Source organism: Notothenia coriiceps, unplaced genomic scaffold (assembly GCF_000735185.1).
Source record: "Notothenia coriiceps isolate Sejong01 unplaced genomic scaffold, NC01 NC01_scaffold00024667, whole genome shotgun sequence".
NCBI lineage: Eukaryota > Metazoa > Chordata > Actinopteri > Perciformes > Nototheniidae > Notothenia > Notothenia coriiceps.
The window spans coordinates 5,006,469-5,034,246 of record NW_011357368.1 but is presented as its reverse complement, the minus strand read 5'-3'; the positions used below and the strand labels follow the sequence as shown (position 1 = coordinate 5,034,246).

Sequence of the window (27,778 nt, the reverse complement as noted above, 5' to 3'; positions counted from 1 at the left end):
ACCAGACAAAACCATGTTTTCATCACAAAGGTAAGGAGCACTGTTTTTCATTCTTTCAAGGGCTACCTTCACTTGTGTGTTCCTTTTATTTTGTGCTTTGACTTTCAACAATCTCAGGCACCTTGTAAAAAGATAACCTGTGTGACAGTCAGAGTGGGCAGCAGATTGTTTGACAGGTAACCATAGCTCCTGTTCTGATTTCATACCCTCTGCTACATGACACACATTTGGCTATTTTAACAACCGGGCACATGGACATCCCGGTGAGCAAAGAGCAGAAACCTACACAGTGTGACTCATTCCATAGGCCTTCTAAAATGTGACGCCTCACAACCTGTTATCCACTGACTCATGTTCTGATAAGGAGGCTATGGACAATGTTGGATTGTTGATGTTTTACAGAAGAAAGTGTTGAAATAAACCGGTCGATACATCGGCTGGACGTTCCAAACAAACCTACATATAACTTGCGGCAAAATTAATTAACTGAGAAAAGTACTTTCTCAGTTATTTTCAATTTTTATATCCCAAGGCCATGACTCCATCAGCTCGTGGGAAGAATATACGGTAACACTTTATTTTGATAGTCCATAGTTGACACTATAAGTCATCAGTTGACATTCAACAACACTGTTTCAACAGACAAGTAACACGCATTTAACTAACTGCCAGTATAATATAAGGTACATCTCAAGTGTTGATCTATAGATTTTACAAAAAGTTTCTTTTGACTGTCAACATGTTTTTTTGCAATAGGTCATTAACCGATATTCAACCTCACAAATTGATTTTGAGTAGTTGATTGTCAATTTTGAAGATGTTGACACAATCTACAGATAGTAAGATTGAATATTGGTTAATAACCTGTTGCAAAGAACATGTTACTTGTCCGTTTGAACGGTGCTGTTGAATGTCAACTGATGCAGTTGACATGCTACTAAATGTCAACTGATGACTTATAGAGTGTCAACTATGGACTATCAAAATAAAGTGTTACCAAATATTCTTATTATAAAAGTAACAAAAGTGCTATTTGAGAGTCCTAAAAAAGGAATTTGTTCTCAGTGTCACTGCAGTCTGGATAGCCAATACCCTTAGAGGCACATGAGTGAAGTCTTTTTATCCCCTTCTTTTTTAGGGTTTGCTTAAAAGTGAGATACTAGTGCTTTGGCTGAAGTGCAGGGAAGTCTCACTGGACCATGAGAGATCCTTTACTAAACACTTAACTTTATTATTTTTTGGGTTAACACTACCAGGTGCCCAAAGCATGGTTCTCTGATAAGCTGATAACATAGAGGCATTGGGATAAAGACTAGAGAGGGAGAGGGACCAAGGGTGGTAGAGAGACGCTGAGAAAGGCTGAGGTGGGAAGCAAAGAGAGACGACGACAGAAAATAATCAGCGGAGGAGGGTGAGGAAAGGCAAGAACTTGAAACAGAGAGAAAGACAAAAGAATAGTTGGCAAGAAAGGCAGAAAAAAAGAGAAAAGAGCACATGTAGTGCAAATAAATGAATACTCGGGTGATACACGGAGGGATCAGTGTGCCTTAGTGAGCAGTCAGTCAGTCAGGTAGAGACTCTGAGGACAGAGTTGGCACTATGATCACACGGTGAACACATAAGTCCTGTAATCACAGCCGAGTTAGACAGACTAATGGGCCTTAGGGGGCAGGAGGGAGAGAAAAATCTGAGACAACATCCAGAGACAAGAAAGTGGAAGAAAAAGAAACACAAAGCAGGCAAAAGAAGGGTCACTGAAAGGGAGGGGGAAAAGTTAGAGAAAGAACATGTGACAATGAAACAAAAGCTCTCCGGCTGCGCTACCAATGGCTCTGGCTAATAGCTGTAACACATTAGCTACTAAACACCAATTGCAAAGCTTTTTTTTTATAAATAATTGGTCATCATTACAGGGACAATGTGGATCTATGAGCCAATTGTTGGGGGGGGGGGGGCGGGGGGGGGGGCATTTGGCCTCAGCACTATGTAGGACACACAAGACAAGACTGACTTCCATACATTAAAGATAAAACACAGTCCCGGCTCAGTACAGGTGACACAGATGCATAAAGTGTAGAAGTCTACTTCAACATAACTTGGACAGCTTAAGTACAGAATGCTTTGTGTCCGGGAAGAACAAGAAGAGAAGATCTCGGGGGAAGGAAGAAGAGCATCAAATGGCTTTTAGAAAATATAGAGGACTTAAAAAAAAATTGATATTTGATCATTTATAACAACACACATGTCCCCAGTAATTGAGCAAAACGTATCTTGAACCCTGTCTTGCAATTAAAACCATACATGTTTGCAAATGTTACGGTTTAGGAACCAACTTTCAGGTATGCTAAATCTAGCGTGCAACAGTAACGGCCCGTCCACACTACAGCTTCGACAGCTTCAAAAACGGTTTCCAACGCGTCTGCCGATTCACTTTGAATGGGGGTGACGTCACATTGCCTCGCTTTCGCCGAACTGAATTGTGGGTAGCAGAGCGGAGCTTTCCTGGCGTTTCAGTTCAACTTTTGAAGCTTCTGAAGCTTTCGGTGGAAGCGTCAGCCAATCAAATCATATGCCAGTACAAGCTCTAGCCAATCAAACCGCGTGCTTGTGTGTCTTGGGCGGGAGATTCATGTGATTGGTTGTTGGTCGAGCTTCAGACACGCCCGCCGGCAAGCTTTTTTTGAAGCTGTAGTGTGGACGGGCCGTAATAGTCTAATCAAATGTTTTATGTAGAATGGAAAACATCATCTGTATTTCATTTCAGAAAAGAGCCTTTCATGAAGAGTGCAGATTGCATTATGGAAAGATTGGAGTCTGACTATAAATTGTAGGTTTGAATACCATGTGTATTGTAGCTGTTGTAGGAGGTGTTGCCATCTTCTCCTTTGTTGCAGTGATAGGTTTCCATAAAAGTATATCTAAGAGTGAGCGCCACTTTCTACCGCTCAACCTCGCCTCACCCACCCTTTCATCCTTCTGTGGCGTCTGTGATGTATTAATTGAGCTGTTCAGCCTTGCTGATACACAAGGACGAGACACAGTGACGGATACAAAGTGAGCACTGCGGGAAGAGACAGCTGCAGGAGAAACATCCACTAGCACTCAGGTGAAGTGCTCAAAGCAGGGACAGCGGGTCTGTGTGCACCCATTGCTCTCAGGAAGATGGAGACTCTGGCCTTGTCAAGTAGTATGTAGCCTGCTCTTACAAAGCTATTTTCTCCGTGTAGTTGGGGAGGATAAAGCATTTCAAGAGTCTCTAATAAAAAAAGAACTCAGATTATTTTTGCGTGTGCACTGCGCATGAACTTATCGTTAGACCTCCAAGGCCAAGAAGTTGATCTGAACCGAGAAAAACAGCAGAGAGAACAACAAGAAATGTAGTATAGTGCTCTCACTAAAGAACTAAATAGTGTACAGCACCGTCAGAAATCGAGATAACTAGCTTAAAAACAGCCGTATACACTGTCTCCCACAAGCGACCATTCTTACATGCACAGACAACTTAAATCCCTCTCAGTGAAAGGAGCTCATTTCATAATTGGTCTTGGCTGTGTGTGCTTCATGGTAAGATTAGCATTGGCTGTCATCACTGCACGCTCAGGCCTGCTCTAGGCAGAGCGAAGGTCTCAGGAAGCTCCACCTATACCAAAAGAGAGAGCAGTACACAGGCCACTGATGCTCCACTGTGAGGACCATTGTCCGAGCATTATCCTTCTTATACAGTAGGAGAGTGGAGGAGAAAATGTCTCTCTTAAAAGCCTGAAGAGAAGATCAAATATAACATTACAGAGTGTTGTGACTCAGACTCAAGTCAGCCTGAGTCACAGAAATGTGAGACTGGAGAAACGACTTGGACTTCTATGGAACTTGACAAACATGAGACTTGACTCCGTTAGGACTTGGAGGAAGGACTTGAAAGCAGAAACATTACATTATCACATTGTACCAGACATCACATTGAGACTTCCCTGCAATCACATACACCTTGAATATCCTTAAAGGGATTTATTTGCACCTATGCCAAAAAAAAAACGATTATCACAGCTTTGATAACATTAAGGACTTGCATATTGACTGGAAGCTTGCTACTAAAGACAAGTGAAGAGACTTGGTTCTGGCCTCAAAAACTGGTGAATTGACCTGATCTCGCATCAAGTGCTTGATGCTTGACTTCTTACTCGTTTTCACAAAATACAGTCTCTATATGACTTGTCTTTATGAATTAATGATACCTGAATTAGATTGAACTCTGTAACTTAAGACTAGCTTTGTCAGACATGAGTCAAGAATAGGACTTATCCATATGACTTGAGTGATCAAGTCTTTTCTTTATGATTTGAGTTCTGTCTAGGACTAATATATGTTCTGACAGACTAATTTATATTACTTGGGTTCTGACTTATTGACATAACGTGATCTAAATAACCTGAGACCTGGCTTGAGACTTGTTGTAACATTCTAGAGACTTGACTTGGACTTGTGTTAACAACATGGGACTTTGCTTGTCTAAATGACGTGAAGTGCCCCAGTATAAAATGATATCTATATAGTACATGTACAAAAAGACAACAAAGTAGGTAAATACGCTGTATACACACAGCAGATGTGAAATACACAGGTATGTTCACCTGTAGCTGATCGTTTGTACATCGGGTAGTTTGTTGATCCCAAGACAGGGAAACTAACTCTCACTTCCCCACTGAACAGACGTATGGAAGCAGAAGCACTCCTGAGGCTGGTTGGGGTGTGCAGTGTTGCTCGAGGACACAGCAGGGTGGGAACATTGGACTTGGAGGGGTCTGAATCCCAGCACTTCATATGAAAAATGATCTCTCCATTTGCTGCACCATGCTGCTGCTCACAGACGTGGGAGTGGAGATAATATATAGTTCAACAGAAGCAATACAGTAATGCTTCTGTAGGACAGATAAAAAGGATAAATGGATTGGGATATGAAGTGTCACATAAAAACACAAACAGGCACATAAAAGATAAATGCTGTGTATAAACGGACACACACAAATCAGGGACAAACACACAACACATGCACACACTACCTTCTGAGACAAATTATGTCAGGGAACCCTTTGTCCCGGCCACACACACACACACACACACACACACACACACACACACACACACACACACACACACACACACACACACACACACACACACACACACACACACACACACACACAGAGAGAGAGAGAGCCAGCCAGTGGTGCCATAATGGCATTTCTAACAGCAGAGCACATTAACTTCAAACAGGGCTCTCCTTTTAACAGAGTCATTAAACTTTCAACTTCAGTAACGAGAGTGGGCTGTTTGCTCTCAAAAAGCCCACCATGCTAATTAGCCACATGATGCATGACAATGGGGTGAACGGTTAAACGCCATTATTGCACAGCACATGTTCCTCTTACAACGTGCTACAGTAAGCCTGCCGAGCAGTATAAACTACGTAAAGTGTTTCATACTAAAGTCATAAATACAGTATTCAAACTGCTCGATTATGGCAAAAATCATAATTTCGATTATTTGGGTCAATAATTGATATCACGATTATCCATTTACTTTGAAAACATCCATTTATTGAAAAAAAAATGTGAACAGTATGCTTTTAACAGTTGATCACCCTGAACTTTGAGTATAATTCAACTGAAAAACCAATAAAACATTTGTTTGTTTTTTTAAATATATAATACAAATAATCGTTTTATTTCGATTACGTTGTTTTTGTAATCGTTGCAAGCCAAAATTGTAATTGCGATTAATTGAGCAGCCCTAATTCAAAGTACAGCTGCTATTCATTTATATCATGGATTCATTTGTTGATGTTTTTTGTTTCATGTATTGTTGTAATATATTAGCGAGTTAATTGCATTTTATCGATCCAAAAGTCAAAAACCCCAAAATATATTTATTTACTTTTTAACGGAGGATGATATACTGTATATACAAGGTGAAATGCAACACATGTTGGCATAGTAATCATTTAAATCACTCATTCAGTGTTTTTGGAGCACTTGCAGCATTGTTCATGCAGTTGCCATGTTTTTCCATGTTTTCCCTTTACTTTGTCATAGGCAGTTATGTGTGCTACTGTTAAGCAGAAAATGTGCAGTAAATAAAAGTGTTTTTAAAAAAAATGTGAGCCAGACAAAGAGTTAGCCTGTACGGGTTAAGGCTGCTCTTTAGTGCTCATAATGCACCAATTTCACTTTCAAAAGTAAGACTTTCTGTGGCTGGCCTCTTGAGCAAACTAGGAAAAAAGATAGAGTCAAGGTTTCATCTTCAGAAATGACAGTCTTAAATGTAATAAAAAAATGCAATTAAGATGTGAAGAAATGTTAGATGTCAAAATCTCCATGGAAATGAATGCGTCAGTGTACTTTGATGACAACCTCTATGTATTCATATCCAAAGAACAGGTACAATGTCCATGTCACTCGCACGTTATACTCCTTCTGCCTCCTCCTACAATCCTCAGCGTTTCCTCCCCTTTTCCGCTTCTCTCTACCTCTCCTGCAGTGGCAGTCTTGAATCTGAATGACCACCTGTTAAGACAAATCGCTTCCAGGGGGAATAAAGCAAGTGTGTGTATGCACGTTTGTGTGTCCTCGAGGGGATTAAAGAAAAGAGTCATTGAGTGAGTCAGAGAGACTGCAAACGCAAAGTGTGTGTAAGAGAAGGAACAAAATGTTGGAGTAGGAAAAATGTAGGCAATGTGTTAAAAAATAAATAGTGAGAACGACAGGTTGAGTCAGGCACCTGAGGAAGAAAACGACATGCTATTAAAGTTGTGCCTGCTGCTAGTGAATAAGTACACACCTGCAGGGTGTATTTATTACAATATGTTGCAAGGCGTAGATATTCCCTGCTTTGTATTTGTCAGACAGACATGGGGAAAGGAATGATAGACTAATCGTGAACTAAGGGAAGAAACATGCCGAAAGCAAGGGACAGAGCAAGACAGAGAAACAGATAAAGAAACCAGAGGCCAGAGGAACTTATTTTCATTTGCAGGATCCTGTAAGAGGTTGTAATTGGTTGTCTGGATTGATATAGTGCGAGCCGTGTGAGCGCTGTCGGGTCTTATTGTTACGACAGAGTGGCTCCTACAGGCCTGAGAACAGACTGAAAGTCAAACTCCTGCAAAGTGGAACAAGGTGACATGCACAGCAAAGACTTGCCTTGTAAAAAATGTAAAAGCAATATTTGGAAAGAGATTGGGTGATATATTAAAGTCAAATTTAACTCTGAAGAAAACTGCCCACTTCAAAGAACGCGTCAGGTTACATTTAGGAGGCAGACATCCAGAATATTTTTCTTCGCTGCCGTGACTGCTGGCTCAGGTTCATGAAAGCCGTTTTAAAAAGGACCGAGTGGACCACGCAAGTAGAACCTATTTAAAGGACGGACAGAATGGTAAGCGAAGAGGCGAATGCAGTAACCACTTTCAAGAAAAGTCACAGCACTAAGAGCAGAGTGCTGGAAATAAAAAGTTGCGATATGCCTTGGTACATCAGGCCGGCTAACATGTTTGTGAAAGGACTCTCCCAGATAGAGAAATAAGAATGAAACACAGTAGGATGACGAAGGAGATACCTATATATAGACAATATGTTCCCACCAGGCTGGAATGACTCAGCAGTTTGGGCTCATGGCCTTGCTGCCAATGGAGCCTAATGAGTGCAAAGTAGTCTATAAGAGTCTGCAGGGCCGGATGCCAGAATAAATACATCAGAAATAAGCACAATCTATGAACAGTAAACATTTTTTTGGTCGATTTAAATAACCAAGAGGAAGTGGAACTGACAGTTCATTCATATCTTTGACTCTTTATCATTTAGGGCATTACATGTGGCAGAAATAATCTACTTCAGAAAAGAGCACTTTGTGCAGCATCAGTAGTTGTAATAGAGGAGTATGGAGCTCCAATGGGACTTCATTCACCGAACGATATCCTACATAAAAGGAAACAACTCGCCCGCAGCAATCAAATGAATTTTTAAGAGACACCACTGCAGTATATGTTCAGTTTTGCGGCGTTGTAGAGCGAATACATCTCAGGATGAAAGCGTGATGGTCTCAAATGGGACGTTTTAACCCTCTATCCCTCACAGTGAATATCAGTGCCTTGTCAGAACTTGCTGCCTTAAAAAAGGAAACAATTCATAGCGTTACATCTTTATATTCAAAAGCTTCTTAGTGAAAAATATGTTTTCATTCCACTGTCATGTCTATTGTTTCCCAAAAGCGGCTTTTGGAAAACAATAGACATGAATTGAACCAAGTAAATAAAACAAAGGCTGCTGTTTTTCCCAAGTAACAACCGTTCAACACTGGAATGTACAAACAAAGTAAACCAAGTGTTTTCTATTACAAAAACAAGCATGAATTTGATTCCCTGAGGCTCTTATCAGACCAGATATCCATGTGTTAGCGCACGCACTGCCCTACTTAAAAATGGATGTTAAGGATATTTACAGTTAGTATGCACATACTGTATGTGGAGCTCAGTGAGGCATCTCTAAATGTGCTTGCATAATATAAGTTCTCCTAGAGTTCATGACTGCACATATTGGAGGAGGAGTTGATATACAGTAGGATAGATACAGACATGTCCTAAGATGGAAACTAGTCAATATTCATACAGAAGAAACCCAAGTGGGAAGTTGAAACACACGGATCGCTGCATTGGTACAGCTAAACATTTACAAATGTAAGATCAGTTCGCATTACAGTAAATCATGTTTGTTGATGGCCTTGGATGCCACATTCTGAAATATATCATGCTTATTACACATACATTTCAAGAAAACTAGAACATGTTTCACTGAAGTCCGATTTAGTAGAGCTTACTTTTCCTCTTGATATGACACACAAACATATCATTATATTCCATTCAGGAGTGACAAGCTCCCATATTAACCTTTTGGAGTTCTTTAAAAGTCATAAAAACACAGCAAAGATTGGCATCCCTTATGTTACATGCACTTCCACAGGTTATTATAAGCTGTGTTTCTGGATTAAAGTGCACCTGCATCAGCATAAGGCATGCATCATTGGCTCCAAACTTTGAATGCCAGCATTGATTGGATATCCTGTATGTATAGGAGTGCGCTGTGTGTGTGTGTGTGTGTGTGCGCGCGCGTGCGTGCGTGTGTGTGACATACACACTGAGACTTGGTTTTAATTATGGGAATGCCTCCCTTGCAAGCCTTTCAGAGCACTGTTAAATAATAGAAGTGTGTATCTTTGCACTGTGCCGCTACTCTCCCTCAACCTCTCCTCAGTCCAGAGAGCCAGGCTGCCAGCAGACTGCATTATTTAAACACGACGCTCATTCAGGCCTCTGTCTCAAATGGAGCCTGCTGGGGGGGGGGCCCTATAGCTTGATGTCAGTGTGAGATCGTGGTTAGACGGGGAGGGAATGAGAGAGAATCATTTGCACGACAAAGAAAAGGAAAACTTTTTGTAATCATCCTTTCCAACACCATCATCTGTTCTGTCCTCTACCCTCCATACGACAAGTCAACACAGATCATTAAATTAGCACCTGCCACCTGCCAAATGATGGGTACGTGTTGGCAGTGGCAGGCACAAATTGTATGTCTCCTGCCACCATTGCATTTCTTTATAAAATAAATACTGTGTTTAAAAAGCAAAACCCATTATTATTATTATTATTATCTTGTGTATTCCATATTTCTATTCTCTGGCACCACTGACCAGGTGTTTACAATTCTCAAGCGATTCTACATTTGCAGGTTCATACAGAAGATAGAGTTGCTGGACAGTGGAAGAAGAGGAAAACAACTCATTTCAGACGCTGAGTCAACAATTGTTTAATCTCCTGCTTAATTCCCTACGTTTTTTCATTCACTTTCCTCCACCCCCCCCCCCGTTTTCATTCTTTCAGCCCTGCTATTTTTCTATTTACCTAGCACCGAGGCTGTGGCTCAGTGGATAGTGTGCTGGACGTCGAATCAGGGGATAGCAAGTTTGAGTCCCACTGCAGTCAGCATGTCGTTGTGTCCCTGGGCAAGACACTTCACCCCAACATGCTCCTGTGGGGATTGTCCACAGTATTGAGTATGTAAGTCGCTTTGGATAAAAGCATCTAACAAATGTAATGTAATGTAAGCAATGAGAGGAGAGGGGAGTTACATAAGTGCAGAAGTGCTGACTTTGTTTTCCCTCTGGTTCAATTTGAGAACCACTTTGGAATTAAATGAGGTCGTCTTCTTCTACATTTACCTCTCCCTCCCCTCCCTCTTTCTCTCCCCCTTTCTGCTTCGCTCTTTACCGCCCCCTCTTTCTTCTATTCACTGTCAGCTTGAAGAAAGACAAGTTCCTGCAGCAGTGCCGAAGTACAGGGCTAACTGGGGTCAACATGCATAAATAGCAAGAAACAAAGAAAAATGTTTGCGTATGTTTGATAAATGCACAGCAAGATCCATATTTGTATTGTTTTCCTCTAAGGTCATTTTTCTCTTTCGTAGGTACTGCATTCACCTCAGGGTTCAAAGTCCACAGAACTAAAGAAAGAAATGAACACAGCACAGACAAGAACAGAAAAGCATTTGTTCCTATTTTTCCACATTACCCTGCAAAGCAAACATGCGTCTGTGCAGAGGTAAACAAGCTCACCCTCTACTTACTGAGAAGCCAAGAACATAGTTTCACAGAAAATACGTCTTCCAATAAGATGCAGGAATGCTTTAAAAACATTTAAGACCTTGGTAGGAAATCACCAGGCATTACAATCAAAACATTTTCTTCAATGGCAAAGCAGCCCTACTTACAGGGCACTTCTGCTGCTGTTGGAATTTAAATGAGAAATGTGGCATTCAGGAAATATGAATTGAAAATAGCAAGAGGTACACGTGACAGGAATGGAAGACTTTCACCAGCCTAACAAACTGGACGATCAACAGGTCTCAGATCCATATATAGCCTGTTAAAAGGTCTCAAGGTAAAGAAGTTATTTAAAGGGCTTCTATTATGCTCATTTTTAGGTTCATATCTGTATGCTGTGTCTCTACTGACATGTTTCCATCCTTTCATGTTCAAAAAGGTCTTTTTTTTCCTCATACTGCCTCTGCTGCAGCACCTCTTTTCACCCTCTGTCTGAAACCAGAGCCCAGGCTGCATTTTACATAAGACATTAACCAATTCACACCTCATTCATTCAGAGCACTACCACTTGCTAAAATTCCTACAAATTCACACACCGTTGGCCATGCCATCGGGAGCAACTCTGGGTTAAGTATTTTGCCCATGATACATCGACATGTTGACTGCATGGCTGGGATCGAAACCCACAACGTTCGGATTAAAATACGACCGCACTCTCTCGCAGCCACAGTCGCTCTATACCCAATAGAAACACAAAATAGTGATATCACTATGTTGGGGAAGTACACAAAGGAGTCTGACCGAAAATTGAAATCACTACAAAAAGAGTGAAACATAAAGGTTTAAAGCAAGATGATACATGTAAAGAGTTTCCACTAGCAAATTGGTTAGTTGTGGCAACTCTACCATTCTGCCCCTTCAACATTCAAATCAATTTGGTGACTCGTGTGCAACTGGTTATGATTAAAGTAGCGTCTGTCTGGTGTCCGCTCAGCGTGAACGATTTGTTTCCCCTCACAGGTCAGCACCTGATTGGGCTGCGTGTACTACTTTCCCAAATTATAAAACTAAAGTGTTTGTGTTTTTTTGCCCTTTGACTTCACGAGACGCTGATTGGGTTGATTACTGTAAGTGAACGTAGGATGCAATCAATAAATCTATCACCCGCTGCGTTCAGACAAACCTGAAGCACCTCAACTAGGTTTTAACAATCACCTAACAACATAAACGCATGCCCCATAAATAAGTGATTTATTGCTACTGTTTGCTTGTACGACATATAAACACAGTATATTTTTGATTTGATGACGAGAGTTCCTCCACTATAAAACGTTGCAGGAAACAACAATACATACACTTTAAGAGGGTAAATATAAAGTAAGCAGAGGTAAGGTCAACTGGGCAGGACCTAGAGATAGCTTATTTTGTAGTTTGGTGTCAACTACAGTACATGTTTACTAAATATAGGCAGAGAACAGCCACTGCCAGATAAGAAACAAGGGTTCTGTTTGCCTGGCTAATGTATTTCAATGTTTCTACAAAGAAACTTTGGATGAACGTATTAACCTTTGTTCTCAAGTACAACAGCAATCAAAGCGCACACAAATATAGATGTCTTCTTCTGAACTTGTGTATTTTCCAACACACCATGTGCAGATATGACTAATATATCACCCCATCCCCATGTCTCGGTGCTGTTGCCGGGGGACCCTATATGGAATAACACCAATCAAATAGCCTTGCTTGCCTCAGAAAACCTCCTTGGGTTGATTGTTATTTGCGCCTCTGCTCAGCCCCTTCAATCTGAAACACTTAGCACCATGATTGACTGCATCCCCGGGGCTAAAGCCATAGGTATTCATTTGCATTCTTATACACACCGTGTATCATTACCTTGCCCTCTAACTCATATCTTGTCTCACCCTTTACTCTCCCCTCCCTCCATGAGCAGTAATGAAGAGACATTTGCTCCTATAAAGGGCGAGCTTCAGGCCTGCATTCCATCCTCTAATAGTCTCGCATCAACTCATTTCAAATAACCTCTGTCTAACGGCCACGACAGCACTATGATGTTTGGAAAATGCAGCAGTTAAACTAGGTCAATACATATGCATTAGCCATCTACTGAGTCAGTAAGAGTGGATTATTTCACATTCAAGGGGATGATAACCTCATCTTTAAGCCCACTTAACTTTATGATTAAGCCTTCTTCTTTTAGGATGTGCGCTCTACTGATCTGAATAAATGCACAGAGGAAATCCTCTGAGAGAATATAGTTTGTACCCCATTAGATCAACACAATTGAAACATTTGAAAAAGGCTCAGTCCATTTCACTAAGGCCCATCTCAAGGGAAATGTCCACGTTTTGAGGTAATCCTGTTGCTTTTTACTTTTTCATACATTTATCCTTTCAGCACCAACAAGTTCTTATAACCTCCATGTATTGGTTTGGCATGAACAATCCTGAAACATCCCGATGACAAAACAAAAGTGAATGTTACATGATCCTAAATACATTCTAAATGTATAAATCACCCAGCTCTACTGTGGTTACCCGTGTCATCAGGTCCAGGCATTGGGCATAGCTTGTGTTTTACTGCAGCCTGTGAGCAGAGCTCGCTCGCGGTACATTAACCGCCTCTATGTAACTCAGTGACAGGTTCCACAAAATAAAGTCAGCACTCTGCCAGCTTCGGGGATCTTCCTGCTCTCTTTTCTCTCATCGCCTTCTGTCGTGTCTTTTCCCAGAAGCCACCCCATGTGTCTTATAGCTGCCCTCAGGCAGACACCCCTCAGCCTACCTCTCCTCTTTGATTCTCTCTGCGTCTCTCCTTGTCCTGTTCCACTCTCTTCCTCCACTTTACCTTGAGGGACATCCCCACCTCACTTCATCCCCGCCATCTATTCATCTTTAGTCCCTCTTCCTATCATCCGAGTTGTGTCAGAACCACGTCTGTGGACCGGTACAGTCCCCCTCTCAGGCCCAGCGCCCATTAGCCTCTGCATCGATCTTTGCTGCGTCGATGAGCGATAGCAGCAACGAAGAGATAGAGGGAAAGACAAATTGATAGCTGAATGGACAGATGGATGGAGAGAGAAGAGGGGGTATGGAGATGAAATGAGGTGAGTGATAGATTAAGCAGGGCGGAAAGAGAGGAGAGAAGTAGGAAAATACCAGAGAGGTAAAGAGCAGAGGGAGAGGATGATGGAAGGAGGGAGGCGAGGTATTGTGGGACCATTCGTCAATAGCCAGCAGTGCGACCTTTGGGATCGATGGGGCCGACAGCTAATCAGTCAATAGGCTCCATAACTAGCTCTGCTGTAGCGACGGAGAGGGAGAGAGGGCTTGGTCATAGCAGTCAATAGAGCAGAAAAGCAGACTGCCTGTCCACTCTGACATGGAGGAAGAGTGAAGGGTAATCGGGATAGAAAGAGAACATGGGTTTGATTAAATAGACAGGGATGAGATAGAATGAAGTCAATAGAATAAGATCAGGTTTTGTGTTTTAGAGTACACATTTGGGGAGTAAAGTCAAAGCACTTTAAAACTACATATAGATCCCCACAGTTTGTAGAGGAAAGTCTTTGAGGTGAGCTGGATCACCAACATCAGACTTTGATAAAGGGTATTGTTCTGTTCCCATTTCCCAACAGCACTCAAATTGGTTTCTTTAAACCATGACAAAGCTTAACATTGTTTTATTGCTGAAATTAAACTTTAAACATAAAGTGGTTGGATGAGGAATCTTTTTAAGAAGGCACTGCCGAATGATGTTGGGTCAAAACATATTGAATGTGTTGTTTTTTAAAGCAATTTCAAACATTGTATTGGGAGGACTTTTTTAATTTTTTATTGTGTGCTCTTTTCTTAAGAAGTCACCAAACAAGGAAATATCTCGTATATCGTTTGACTATCGTCCTTAACTTCACTACTTATCAACCAACAAATGAGGGTTGTGGAGAATGTGGGCACCAGTAACATTAAAAAGGAAAACAAAAGTGCATTGAGTTCACCAGTCAGCAAATGTCAGCCAAACCTGTAAAGATAATACAGGGTTGTGCAGCTAGTAACGTTAGATCCATATCAGATTGGAGCTCATCATCAGCTCAAAATCAAGCCGGGTGCTCCGCAAGAGGCCTACAGCAGTCACTGTATTAAGGACACAAATAGAAGAAAACAAAATCTAAGGACTGACACAGAGCTGAAAATGGAAGTGCCATAATACGTAGAAATGTAAAAGCTCCTCAGCAAGTGGTCCATTCTTAAAAAAAACACACACCCACGAGGAGTCTTTGTGAAATGATGGTTATTAATTATCATGCCAAGGCGTTAAATAAATAATGCAGTGGAGCAGCAGCAGTACACTGTGAGCGGTTAGAATGCCAGCTTGTGCCAAACCACAGCAGCAGTAGGTCAGTAATTAATGAAATCAAAGAGCTGCTCTAATGAGATACAAAGAGCACTTCCCTGACTGATGACTCCCCCCTTGGGTAAACCAGAACCCAATATAAAGCAAAAGTAGGCAACAAGTGCACAATGATAGTTTGGTCTGAATACATATCTACATAACACACACAAAGTTGCCAAGACACAGGGGTTAGAGTTTAACACAGTTTAGTCACAAACCGCACAGAAATGAACCTAATATTTCCGGCGATGTGAGAGGACACAGCAGCTTATGCTCCTCATTTGTACTACTGGCTGTTAATAGCCACAACCCCCTTTTTCCACACCCTCCCCTTCCTCACTTTTCCGCCAGCTATTATCCCATTTCATTTCTCCACAGCCAATTGTTTATTTGCTTATCGCCATGCAGATAATAGAACAGAATTAATCTGCTAATTCCCTATTTTTGCACAGACCAAATCTACAGTTTATGTAAATGGAGGGGAAAAGCGCGACTGGTTGTACAGCGCGGGCCGACTGGCTGACGGGAGGATTTAATTATCGGGGCTAATTACTTGTTTTTTCTCTAACTGTTAACCACAGGGCTCCACCGCTGGCACTGCTACACTTCCCTGGGTGCTAATGCCTGAGGCGGACACTGCTTTCAATGGAAGATGAGTTGGTGAGAGAACACGAAAGGAAACAAGGATGTCTTTTCTCAGCTTGACATTTTAAATTATCAGCTTGCCATGTGTCAATGTAAAGGTTGGAGACTTTGCCGTGAAAGAAGGTATTCATTCATTTCGGGCTGCAACAAAACTGCGTATACAATTGGAAACTCGTATGACATGACCTTTTGATGATCTGTTTGTAGAGAACAACATTGTCTATTGATGAATGACTTGAACAATGGCCCAAAATTCTTTCAGTTTTCCCAACAAATAATAAACACTGTGGCCTTCCTATAGTGCCATTAGTAGAGGTACTACTCCTTTAAATCTTTATTAAAAGAGGCCCTATTAAGATTTCTTTGAGTTTCCCTTCCCTGTAGCCTGTTGCATTTGTGTTTTGTGCATGGTCTGAAAAGGCAAAAATACCAACGTTCCCCCAGGGAGTTTCTTGTCAACTGAAATTTGAGTACTCTTTTTACTTCCGTAATACAATGACATCACAATGTAACACTTGGCTAGCACTCCAACACATTGAACATAATAGGCTAACGGGTAGGACATCTCTAAGTGGTTGACCAATCGCAACAAAGCCTGCCAGCTAACCAACCAGAGCAGACTGGGCTCTGGTTCAAAACAGAGGGTGAAAAGATGTGAGAAATAAATATGTCGAGGAACAAAATACAATTAGGAAACAAAATGTGCATAATAGGGCCCCTTTAAAACAAACAATTTGATACCTACGCTAAAATGTAATTGAGTAAATACACCATTAGTTCCCCATGCTACTCACATTTCTGACACACAGCCACATGTGACGCACACATGCTCATGTTCTTCAGAGGACAGCTGTGTGTCTTTTTATATGTGCATCAGCACGTATGTGTTCATTTACAAATGTGTGGGGGCATGTGTGTGGTGATGGAGCCAAAGCCAAATCCTCAGGACAGACTTGAAGTGACGAAGAGCAGCAACATGTTGAGTGAGAAAATCTGCAGATGGAGTCTAAGGTAATTATAGTTCATCAATATGACAACTCAGCTCTCACTAATCATGCCATTAATATGCACACATATTTTCCCTTAATAACAGCATTTTCCTAATTAGGCCTGACTAATTGTGCAGCGATTAGAAATATTGCAAGGTTGTTGTTTTCTTACAACATTCTGTCATCTACAATATTATGGGATGTCTAAAAGGGATAGTTATATAGAAACATGGGGCCTACCTTTGCTATGGTATTACAGCTAGGGAGAGAAAAGAGCTTGAGGTAGATTTTTGCACTTTGAATTTATCACAATGTGTAGTTTAAAGGGGCCATATTAGGCTCCTTTTCAGGTTCATATCTGTATTCTGTGTATTCTAGGGGGGGCTTTTTACGTGCTTTCATGTTCAAAAAGTGCCTTATTTGTCTCATACTGCCTGTGCTGCAGCACCTCTTTTCACCCTCTGTCTGAAACCAGATCCCAGTCTGCTCTGATTGGTTAGCTTGCCAAACAAAACATTTTAACCCAAACTATAATCCTTCCCTGGTCCGAACAAAGTCATATTTGAGGATAATCCCCATCCAGCCTTCGCCATAGCATTGGCACATCACAGAAAGTGTTTATATAAAAATCGTTGTAAAATAAGCTGTAAAAATGGAGGACACTATGCAGAAAATATGCACATTTAATGTTTACGCAGAACAAATCTATCATCGATCAACATTTCTGCACCACTAGATTTTAATCACAGACACTTTCCCTCACCATGAAATACCCTAAACAGACACTTTTATACCGACAATATACCTTAATGCCCTGCAGTTGACTTACCGACCCCTGAAGGTTAAAGGGTAAAGGTCATATGTCTTGACCTCTAAAGTCTTCCTTGACACCTTGTATAAAAAAAATCACTACAGCCAGTGAAAGTTCAAAGATTATGTCCCCCGAGGTGTCTGCCTATCGATGGAGGGGTCGCGTCCACGCGGGGGAGCAGTATGAGAACCAATCAGAGCACCTGGAGCGGCTTGTAGAGGGATTTGATCAAATGTATGTACTCCTCGTTTTACAACCCAGAAAGCCTTCAGGCATTTTATACCCTCATGTGCAAATCATTGATGATGGATTGACGAAGGCTTTTGATCACAAGGTGCTTTTAGCACTCAACGCAGATGGCTATAAAGGGGTTTGATATAGGGAGAAAAACCGCAGGCTCAGTCATGTGCTCATGCATGAGATTTAAGTTAAAGAATGAGCAATGAGGTTTGAACAGAAGCACTTTAACAACTGTTGCTCTTTTGCACTGTTGAAAACACAGTATACAAATTGTTACTTGTGTGTGTACGTTAGCAAATTGCTATATATTATCCGTGGGAACACACTTCGGCACAATTTAACACACATGCCTTATCCTTTACACAGAGTTTGCAGTAACTATTGGGTTAAGCTTCCACTGCTCTGGACTCCAGGGAGAGGTTAGTCGTGTGAAGGAGGTCCTTCATCTGCCACAGACAGCTTATGGCCATGTTATAGACGACTAGAGCGGAGAGAGCGGATGGAGGGCGAGAGATATCAAAGGGGGGATGGGAGGGGGCGCGATGACAGAGGGTTGGGATGAGGAGGGCAGAGCGGGGTCGTGAGTCCATGACTGCTGGAGGACTTCAGAGCCGACATGGCATCGCTAATGAAATCTGTGCATCCACTCTGCCTGCAATGAGGGAACAGGTTGGGGCGGGGTGAAAGGAGAAGGGTAGAGAGAGTGATGCAAGAAGGGAAAACAAATGTAAACAATCATGTGTATGGGAATTTAGTCAAGAAAAATGTTTGAAAGACTGAGAGGATTAAAAAACAAAGTTAGTTGATCGAGGACAGGCATCAGAAAATGAGTGACAAGTGCAGAAAATAATAAGAAAAAAAGAGAGCCTCATCTCCATACTCTCTGATAGCAGGCAGATTTATTTTAGGGGCCCTCTCTCATAGAGCCCATATAAATAGGGACGAGGAGCAAACACAAGGCAATTTCGCTGCGGCGCCAAACACAATGCCTGATTGAGGGCAAATTAAAATGCAAATGCAACACTTCCATTTTTCCCAGATTTCACCTGCGAGATAAGCAAAGGACCTCTGTTTCTTTCATAAAGTGCACGGCCGTGTGTTTATGCACAAGTGTGTATATTTGTTTGTTTGTCAAGTTTGAAATGAGAGGCGAGAGGAGGGAGACTGGAGGTGAGGTTGTATAAACAGATTAGATTCAGTATTGTCCTCTCGGAGCTGCATTTCAGTCGTCATCCTCGCCGCTTTCCCCTCCGCCCTTGTCTGATAGCGATATTCAACAGCATTTCAATAGACTTCAAACTAATTTATATAAATATTATTAATACAAAATATATTAATAGGCTATGAGATAACCATTTAAAGTATACAAGTGACTACAGAGGCTTGTTAGACAAGAAAGATTAAAGTCCACACACATGATTTAAAGAAAAAAGCTCATTCTTGGACCTTACATCAAAAATGTCACCAGAGAAATGAAACTTGGAACCATTATGAGCCATTTTACATTTTAACAAGGCAGCATAAATCTGCTTTTATGACCACGGAGTGTTTGAAGGCTGACAGTCTGGTTCAGCCCGTTAATTGTTGCAAAGCCATCGCTTCACCATATGAATTCAAACCGTTCCAAGTCACGGGTCAGAAACACATGCGCCCGAGGCGGTCACATGGTATCACTGAGCAGAAGGTTTGCAGCTCAAGCCAAGCGTAGGGCAAATGTTGACCACATAGTGCTGCCCAGTGACCAATGGTCACACTGTTTGAGTCATGGCAGAATTACATAATTTCCATTTGTCTGACATTGAGAAATGTGTTTCAACGAAGCAAGGGGGAGAATAGGAAGATGGAGAGAGAGATTGAAAATGGAAATAAAATGAGGAAATGCAAAATACAAAGAAAATGACAGCAGACGGAGTGACAATCAGAAAAAGGAAATGACAGAAAGTAGGAAAACTAGAGCGACTAAACCAAACAGGCTTTCCTTTGCATCACTCTTGGACTAACTGAGCTGAATTTTTTATCAGCCTCCATTCTCAGGGGGTAGCTGGCTAAAAGCAAGCTTTCCCTCTGCTGAGCACGTGGGTCTGTGTGTTTATGTATGTATGAAGCAAGAGTAAGAATAAATAAGAAACTAGCATGACTGTGGAGGCGGCGTCACATGTGCACGGTATATGATGTAATGTGACCTTTTTTATAGGCCACTGTATTTATAAATCTTACAATATGGGGAAGGGAGAAAAAGAAGAGGACTCAGTGTACAAGGACATGCTAATATATTCACTATTAACTTCGACTGGCCTCTTCTGAGGAACATCTCAGTCCCAGAGCAGGCTTGGTGAGAAATAAAGAGAACAAAATGAAAGGCAAAAAGAAGGGGGAAGTTAAAATATAAGAGAACATTTGGACTTAATACAAGAAAGTGGACGCAGGTAATTAGTGTAAGATACATTATAAATTAGGGTTATTTTAATGTCATAACCGATCTAAACAGGAGATTCTAACGTGGTTGATTAAAAATATATACCTTTTGGGCCAGAGAGGTAGAGGGGAGACATTGCCTGACATGCTGCTAGAGGAGTGCTTTTCATCATCATGGCTGGATAAGTGTTGGTTAGTTAGTTAATTAACTCAAGTCTTGATGTGGCGAGTCAGGCCTCTGAGTGAGGCTGCCATTCTGCATCATTAACAACATCACCCAAAAGCCACAAAGACAAAATTCTAAAAGTGTGAGCGCCTTAGCATTATTAAAATAAACAAAGAACCCATGCATGGAGGTTTCAGGTTTCGGCGAGAAATGACCCAAAGTGTATCTTGGCGTCAGTACTGAGAGTTGACTGCCAGCGCTACAGTCTGTATGCTGGAGACGTATTCTTCAGCACGGAAAACAATTACATTCCACAAATAGGTAACCAATTTACATTCACATGTAAATCCACGCAATCCTGGCCAATGAATAAGCTTCATTGAGTGCTTGGTGGCATTTAGTGATTTAGTGGCAGGCTCCTTCAAATGACCTTCCAGCAAAGTCCATTACTTTACCCCCTCCACCCCACCTTCTCCCCAAACACACACATACACTCAAGACTTCGGAGAGGCTGGTAATTTGCCATTAACCCAAGCCATTCAATCCCTGAAACACTGCCAAGTTCAATTGTGTGAGCGAGTTAGATGGAGCAAGAGAACCCAAAAGAATGAGAGAAAGAGGGAGGGCAAGACAGATGGAAAGAGCAATTGAGAGAGAAGAGTGAGTGAGAAAAAGGACGAGAGGGAGTAAGGCACTTCATTCTGCCACTTCCTGTGCAAAAGCATCCCTTCCCATCTGCCCTGCACAACGTATCGGTCACCTCTGCCCCGTATTCAGACCGTCTGACCACTTCAGCATTTCATCACCACAGATACAGTATATGTATTCACGCAGAGATAACTCGCTTCTACAGACATTAATTAATGCAATTATAATCCCCTCTGAAAAGAACAGGAAAGGAAAAACATGCATTTAATAACTTCACAGAACAAACACCACAAAATGGTGTCCTTGTGATGTATTCAGACGAAAATTCAAGAGCAAAAACTGGATGTTTCAGGCTGAACAGCAAGCACAAAAATAACATGCAACCACACAACAGAAAATAAGGGGAAATTGCCTGCATTGCTATCACCCTCATAATAACCCTTGGTAACCCCATTAAAATCAATTCATCCATGGAAGGTGTAGCCAGCGCACACGCACCCACGCATACACAGAAACAGTGCTAAGACACACTAAGTACACACAAAATGTGTTTAATGTGAGGGCAAACCAATTCTAGCTAAAAGAAAGAGAAAAAAAAACACATGCACACAGACTCACACGCCACCATAAACATAGCTAGCCTTTAGATAAAGAATGGATGCTGAAAAACTGTGTAGTTATAATTCATGGCTAGTTGCAGAAGTAAAGAAAAGCTTTTAAATCTTTTGTATCAAGCATTCATGTTTCCTATAATGCATGCCATATTTACAATGCAAGCCCAACATGGAGTATGTGCTTGTGGTATTAATGTATGTGTGTAGCCCAACAAGTCATTGATTCATGCAGAGTGTCAGTGGTGTGTAGTTATGGCCAGAACGATATTAATGCAGGCCTGCGTGCAATAATAACAGGTGGGATGTGGAAATTAAAAAAGACAAACAGAAAGCCAGCTGAAAAGAAGATTTACATTTAACATTGAATCAAATTAAGTCAATATGTATTTATGCAGCCAATATGACAAATCACATGTCTAAGGCGGATTTAAAAATGTGCAGAGTGTGATATCCTCTGTCCTTATTGAAAATGAAAGAAACCTCAGGAAGAGCAGCTGAGGAGGGATCCCTCTCCTTGGACAGAGAGATGTGCAATTACTCTATGATGAGAAAAAGTTTCTGATAGAGCTGCATAGTTGGGTGTTAATTCTCATCAGATGTGGCACTTTGCATATCTAGCCTTTGCAACTAATGGATTTGGTTCTTAATCTGACACTTGCAGGGTTGGGTTGATTCTCATCTAATCAACTACCAGATATAAAAACTGTAAGGTACATCACGATCTTAGTTTTATGTCACGGTTTTAGTTTGGTCTGTCTTGTCATGGTTTTATTTTGCAATTCTGTTCTCCCGGTGTCTTGTCCTCCTTCCTGTCGTTAGTTTCCCTGGTGTGTCTGATTGTCTGATTGTGTTCACCTGTTGCCCTTATATTTCTCCTCCCCTGCCCGGCTGTTTCTCGTCTCGTGATTACCCCTCCCTGTATTTAGTCTCGTCTCTTCCTGTGTTCGGTGTTGGTTCATTGTTTGTCTTTACCTTTCCTGTCACCCTCCATGTTTGACTGTCGGTTTTGTTTGGATGCTCATGTTACGGATTTATGGATGATATCTTGTTTGCTTATCGTCTACAGCTTTTTGGTAAATAAAGCTCGCCTTTTGTTATTTTACCTTTTTAAAAACTGAATTTGAGTCCTAAAATTCCCGGACCCTGACACTACAGCTTCCATTTACTGTAACAAGCCTAAACACGTCAATAAAAGGCTATCAGCCCTGCACTCAGGGGCACCGTGAGGGGTTGAAAAGTTAGGACGATTCTAAGGGCCCGTGACTGACAAAGGCCCAACATTTTTTAGAACATTAAGAAGAAAATGTTTAAGTAACCAATGTGATATATTTTCATGGGGCCCAAAATCCCTGGCGGCGCCTCTGTCTGCAATGACCAGAGAAAACACGAGTGGTCTATTGAGTGACCCAGATCATTTTTCAGAATGACTACAATGTTTTCATGAACTTCATGACCTTGAAGTCATGCAGAGCAGGGGGTTTCACATCCTCAAATCTCAAATCAGAGAATTCCCCAGTTAAAGGGGATGCTTTAGGGTGCCAGAACGGGGATGAGTCTTCCAGCTGAGGCACACGATTTGTACTCTCAACAGTTGGTGTAGATTTATTTTTACTTTTGGGTTTTGCTTGTGCAGTGCTCTTTTGATAGCTGTTGGTGCTACAACTTGATTTGCATATTTTCTTAGCAAATACAGCCTCAGTGTAGATCTGGTTCTGGTACCTGTGGTGCAAAACAAGCAGGAAACTTGCTGTGCTGTATCTGTATATCGCCTGAGGAACAATGTTTCTTTCCTTTGATGTACCAGGGGGAACAGTTGATGCTTTGGGACTGATTATGCATCATGTAGGTTCAGAGATGAGGGTTCAGTGAGTATTAACCTATTGGAGGTACAGCACAGGAAGTAATGCCGTTGGTGCTCACGCTGTTGACAGACAATCAGTGGCTGCTCGCTGAAATGATTATTTCATCAAATGCCGATGACTGACAGCCGAGAGGACAAAATGGCAATGGGCATGAGCCAAATAGGTACTGTATTATGACTGCTGGATTAAGCAGCTTCCTGACTGGCTGTTGTAGCGGCCATTTGGTTGCCAGATGACCTGCCTAAATGGCTGGTTGTCCATGATTTCACCGACTAGATGGCTTGTTGGAGCACTGATTAGCTTGCGCACTATTTCCCTTGCAAACAGGAAGGAAAGATTTGTAGCTGAAAAGCAACAGGGAATTTGCTCCGTCCAGAACTGATGACACTGATTGCAATCACAAGGCACACAAATAAATGAATACAATCACTCTACAAACACACACTAACACACAGACATATGTAAAGAAATGTACTTATTGACATCATAATAACAAGTAGCCAAGAGTCTACATCAGTACCCTGTGGAGTGCCATAAGGGCTTCATGAGGCATATGTTGTGTTTGTCTCGCTAAGATGGACACACAAGAACTTGAATATGTTGAGAAATAAAGTGCACTAATTTCATTTTCTTTTTACAAACATGCTGTTTTTCTGAGAAACAACAAATGCAAACACAACTTTTGTTTTCTGACAAGAAACCTCAAGAAAGTATTTTTACTTTTTAGGGACAATTGTTTAGGGTTTAAGCATGCTCTGGCTGCTCTTTAACTAATCAAATATTCTCGATCTGCCTCTGCACTACTACTCATCTCTCCCTCCCACACATATTCTATCTCCATCTCCTGAGGGACATTTGACCTGAGAGTTGTTCTGTCTTTAAAATATTGGCTTCGCGCTTCGAGCAATGTTAGGGCAGAAATATTTTGTTGAGTGAATCTGGCCGGGTCAGGTTTGTGCCAAATTCGAAGTTCGGTTTCCCTGCTTTCCTTACCACCTCTGCACACTCTTTAAATAATTGTTCATACATTATCAGTTTCCCCTTTTCTGAATATGTTTTATCTGCCCCAGCCAAACCACTTAGCCTATTACAGCCTGTTCGGCTCTCCCATACACTTTTGATAAACTGACTAGAGCAGGGCCCATGCTGCTGTGTCAACTGTCCTTGCCTTTCGCAAAACTTCATCCTCTGCCACCTCCATGTACAAAGAACCATCACTCCTGCCCTCGCCTGATGATGAACTGAGAGGAACAGGTACCATGCTGGCGTGTTAACCTGTCTCACCCACTCACCCCATTACATCCTTTGCCATCTACGCTGTTCACACTCTCTCGCCCTCAAGTCCAGTCACTAACACCCTTTCATTATGGATAGTCTTATCCACAGGGGGCTATCACTTCAAGACACCCCTGCTTTCCTGCACTGTGTCTATATTGAGTGGGTGCAGATGACGGTGTGTGATGAGGTGCACACGAGGGAAGAATCGGGGTAGGGAGGGGTATCATAAAAGTGACTGAGCCGGAGCCGCGCGATTTATGTATTTATTCATCACCGAGGAAGCTGCGTATTAAAAGGTCGGGCAATTTTCCAGGTCACTGACCATACCCACACGGTAAGGAAGCAAGGGGATGGAAAGGACAGGAGAGAGACAACCAAGGTAGAGAGAGAGAGAGGGATGGCAAGCTGGTAAAGGCGATATTGGCAGAACACACACTGCTGCGTTCACACTTCACCTGCGTGTGTGTGTGCGTGTGCGTGTGTGCAAATGGTCTGAGTCTGCCTGAGCGTCCCTGTATATGTTGTTTGCGCCCGGGGGTAAAGTGAGTATGAGTGCGTCTGCGGTTTGTGTATGCGTTCACGTCTGTCTACACACCAGCTGTGGCTAATGAGTTTGAAAGGTCAAACGCCTCTCAGAAAGATTAATGGGGTTTCCTAGGCACGCTGTAATGGTTTACGAGGCCCGGCTGGACACATTTCCAATATGACGGTCATTACCACTACAGAGCGGAGGTGGAAGGAGCATTCAAAGGCAGAGATAAAGGCGACACACGACAAAAAGCTGTGTGGGTCTGTCCACCTGCTGGACATGTGTCATCATTCTTGTGCCCGTTTGATAACAGATTTCATTGGATCTTTTATCTCATCAAATTGCACAAATATTATGGCTTTGAATTGATTTTAGCTTATTATTTGTTTTTGTGCACAAAAACTGCATCATATAACTGAAAAAAAGCATTTCGTAAGAATAATCTCAGGCTTAAGAATCCTTAATCTCCACAAATCCTTAAAATGCATAAACATCCCCTAATGTTTGCCAGTAGTTATTCTGTCTGTCAGGATCAACATCAGTACTATATCATTCAATTTAAAAAGTAATCTAAAGTTGGCTTCCTGTGAAAAGCAGATGTGTGCCGTGGTGTTTTCAAGTACTCGGGGAGTCGTTTAATCATAACACTTGACAACAAGGTGAGGAACCAACAAAATTGTATAAATTGTCTTGCTACTCTCCATTGGTTGCTGCTACTAGCATAAAACATTGCATTGTTGGTAATCTAGGTGGCAGGTATGGGCAGTATATAAAATAGAAAGAGTAATAATATAATTAAAAAGACAATGGCTTCGGATTTTCAATGTTGCCCTACACGAAGCCGTAAATGCTAAATTAGTTGCATTTTATTTTGGTGCCGTTTGTCAGCGAATGGTTGTCTTTCAGACATCCAATATGCAAGCAAGTGCATGAAAATAACACACATGCATTGAGTTGTATGTGTTCAGTGTTTGTTTTGCTTTAAATGTGTGTGTTAACAAGTGCTGCAGCTTGATTCAAAGTGATTGTCAAAGTAGTCACGCGGCTGCCAGAGAAAGACTCTATGTCTATGACTGCTTTGTTTCATAATAGAGGTGAGTGTATGCAATTGTGCCTGAGAACGTGTGAAGGCCTGATGTTTGAGTTCTGAAGGAATTGATGTTACATAGCATTGCAGTACTGAATGTATAGAAATAAATTAAACTTTAATCAACACTCTCTATTGTATCTGTACTTTCTCATCTTCTCCACACACTAAGTTGTCCTAACATGCGTCATCAGGGCCAACCTGGCAGAGGAGGACCAGCAGACATGAAAAGCACATTAGGAGGTGGTGTTCACAGGTCGGCCAGCTTCAGCCAGAGCCAGCCAGGCGGACACTGACACAGCGGATGAAGAGGGGATGCTAATGGCTGAGCAATGAACTGCATCAGCTGTAAAAGATGTCTGGGTGCCCAAGTATGCCATGCGTGTAAGTAAGTAAAACTTTATTTATATAGCACCCTTCTCAACACGGATGTACAAAGTGCTTTACAGTACAATTATAAAATGTAGAATAAAAGGCATAAAACAACAGCAGGTAATACATAGGATAAAACACCAATAAAAGACAGCTACTAACTCACCTCCGACGACGACCCAAAGGTCTGTCGGAAAAGGTGGGTCTTTAACTGCCCCTTAAAAATCTCTATTGAGGCAGAGGTTTTTATTTTCTGGGGGAGTTTGTTCCATAGCCTTGGGACCACCGCCTCAAAGGCACGATCACCCTTAGTCTTTAGCATGGTTCGGGGCACCCTTAGGAGGCCTTGCTCAGAGGACCTCAGGGCCCGGGTTGTGCTATGAGGGTGGATCAGGTCATTAATGGGCTGGGGCTTGGCCATGGACAGCTCTATATGTAAAAACTAGGACCTTAAATTGGGTTCTGAGATGGACAGGGAACATGATGAGGAGAGGGCATGTTTTTTTGGAACCAGTGAGCAATCTGGCTGCAGCGTTTTGGACCTGTTGTAACCGGTTTATTGATGTTTTGTTGAGACAGGAGAACAGAGCATTACAGTAATCAAGCCGGGATGAAATAAAGGCATGGATGGCCATCTCCATTTCTGCGTTTGATAGAACCCCCCTGAGCTTGGACAATGTTCTGAGATGGAAAAACAGGTACGGTTCAAGAAGTTTGATGTGTTGTCTAGTTCAGGGGTGCCCAACCGGTCGATCGTGGGGAGATTCCCAGTCGATCGCGAGATGTTTCTAAAAATAGAACAACAATATTCTGTTTTATCGTTAAAGTCCTATAACATAATCTTCCTGTGCCAAAAAATGCACTTGAATGCATCAAAGCTTTGTGATTGGCGTGACCCCATGTATCGGGGCATGGCTGGTTGCTAGTTTGCTGACGTTGTCAGTGACAACAGGAGTGACAGTCCGCACACACACAAGACCACAATTATGGCAGAAGCAAAAGAGCCCAAAATATATAATTTCACTCCGAGTGGGAGGATGATTATTTTAGTATCTATTCCAATTC

At 41.8% G+C, this 27,778-nt stretch overlaps 1 protein-coding gene across 1 annotated transcript in view; it reads right to left on the bottom strand.

The window, feature by feature from the left end:
- LOC104955441 (ephrin type-A receptor 7-like) overlaps positions 1–27,134 on the bottom strand; it is a 337,623-nt gene extending 310,489 nt beyond the window's left edge. Inside the window, exon 1 of the mRNA XM_010782768.1 lies at positions 26,880–27,134. Coding sequence (XP_010781070.1) covers positions 26,880–27,134 — 255 coding nt within the window. The remainder of the gene's footprint in view (positions 1–26,879) is intronic.
- Between the last annotated feature and the right edge of the window lie 644 nt (positions 27,135–27,778).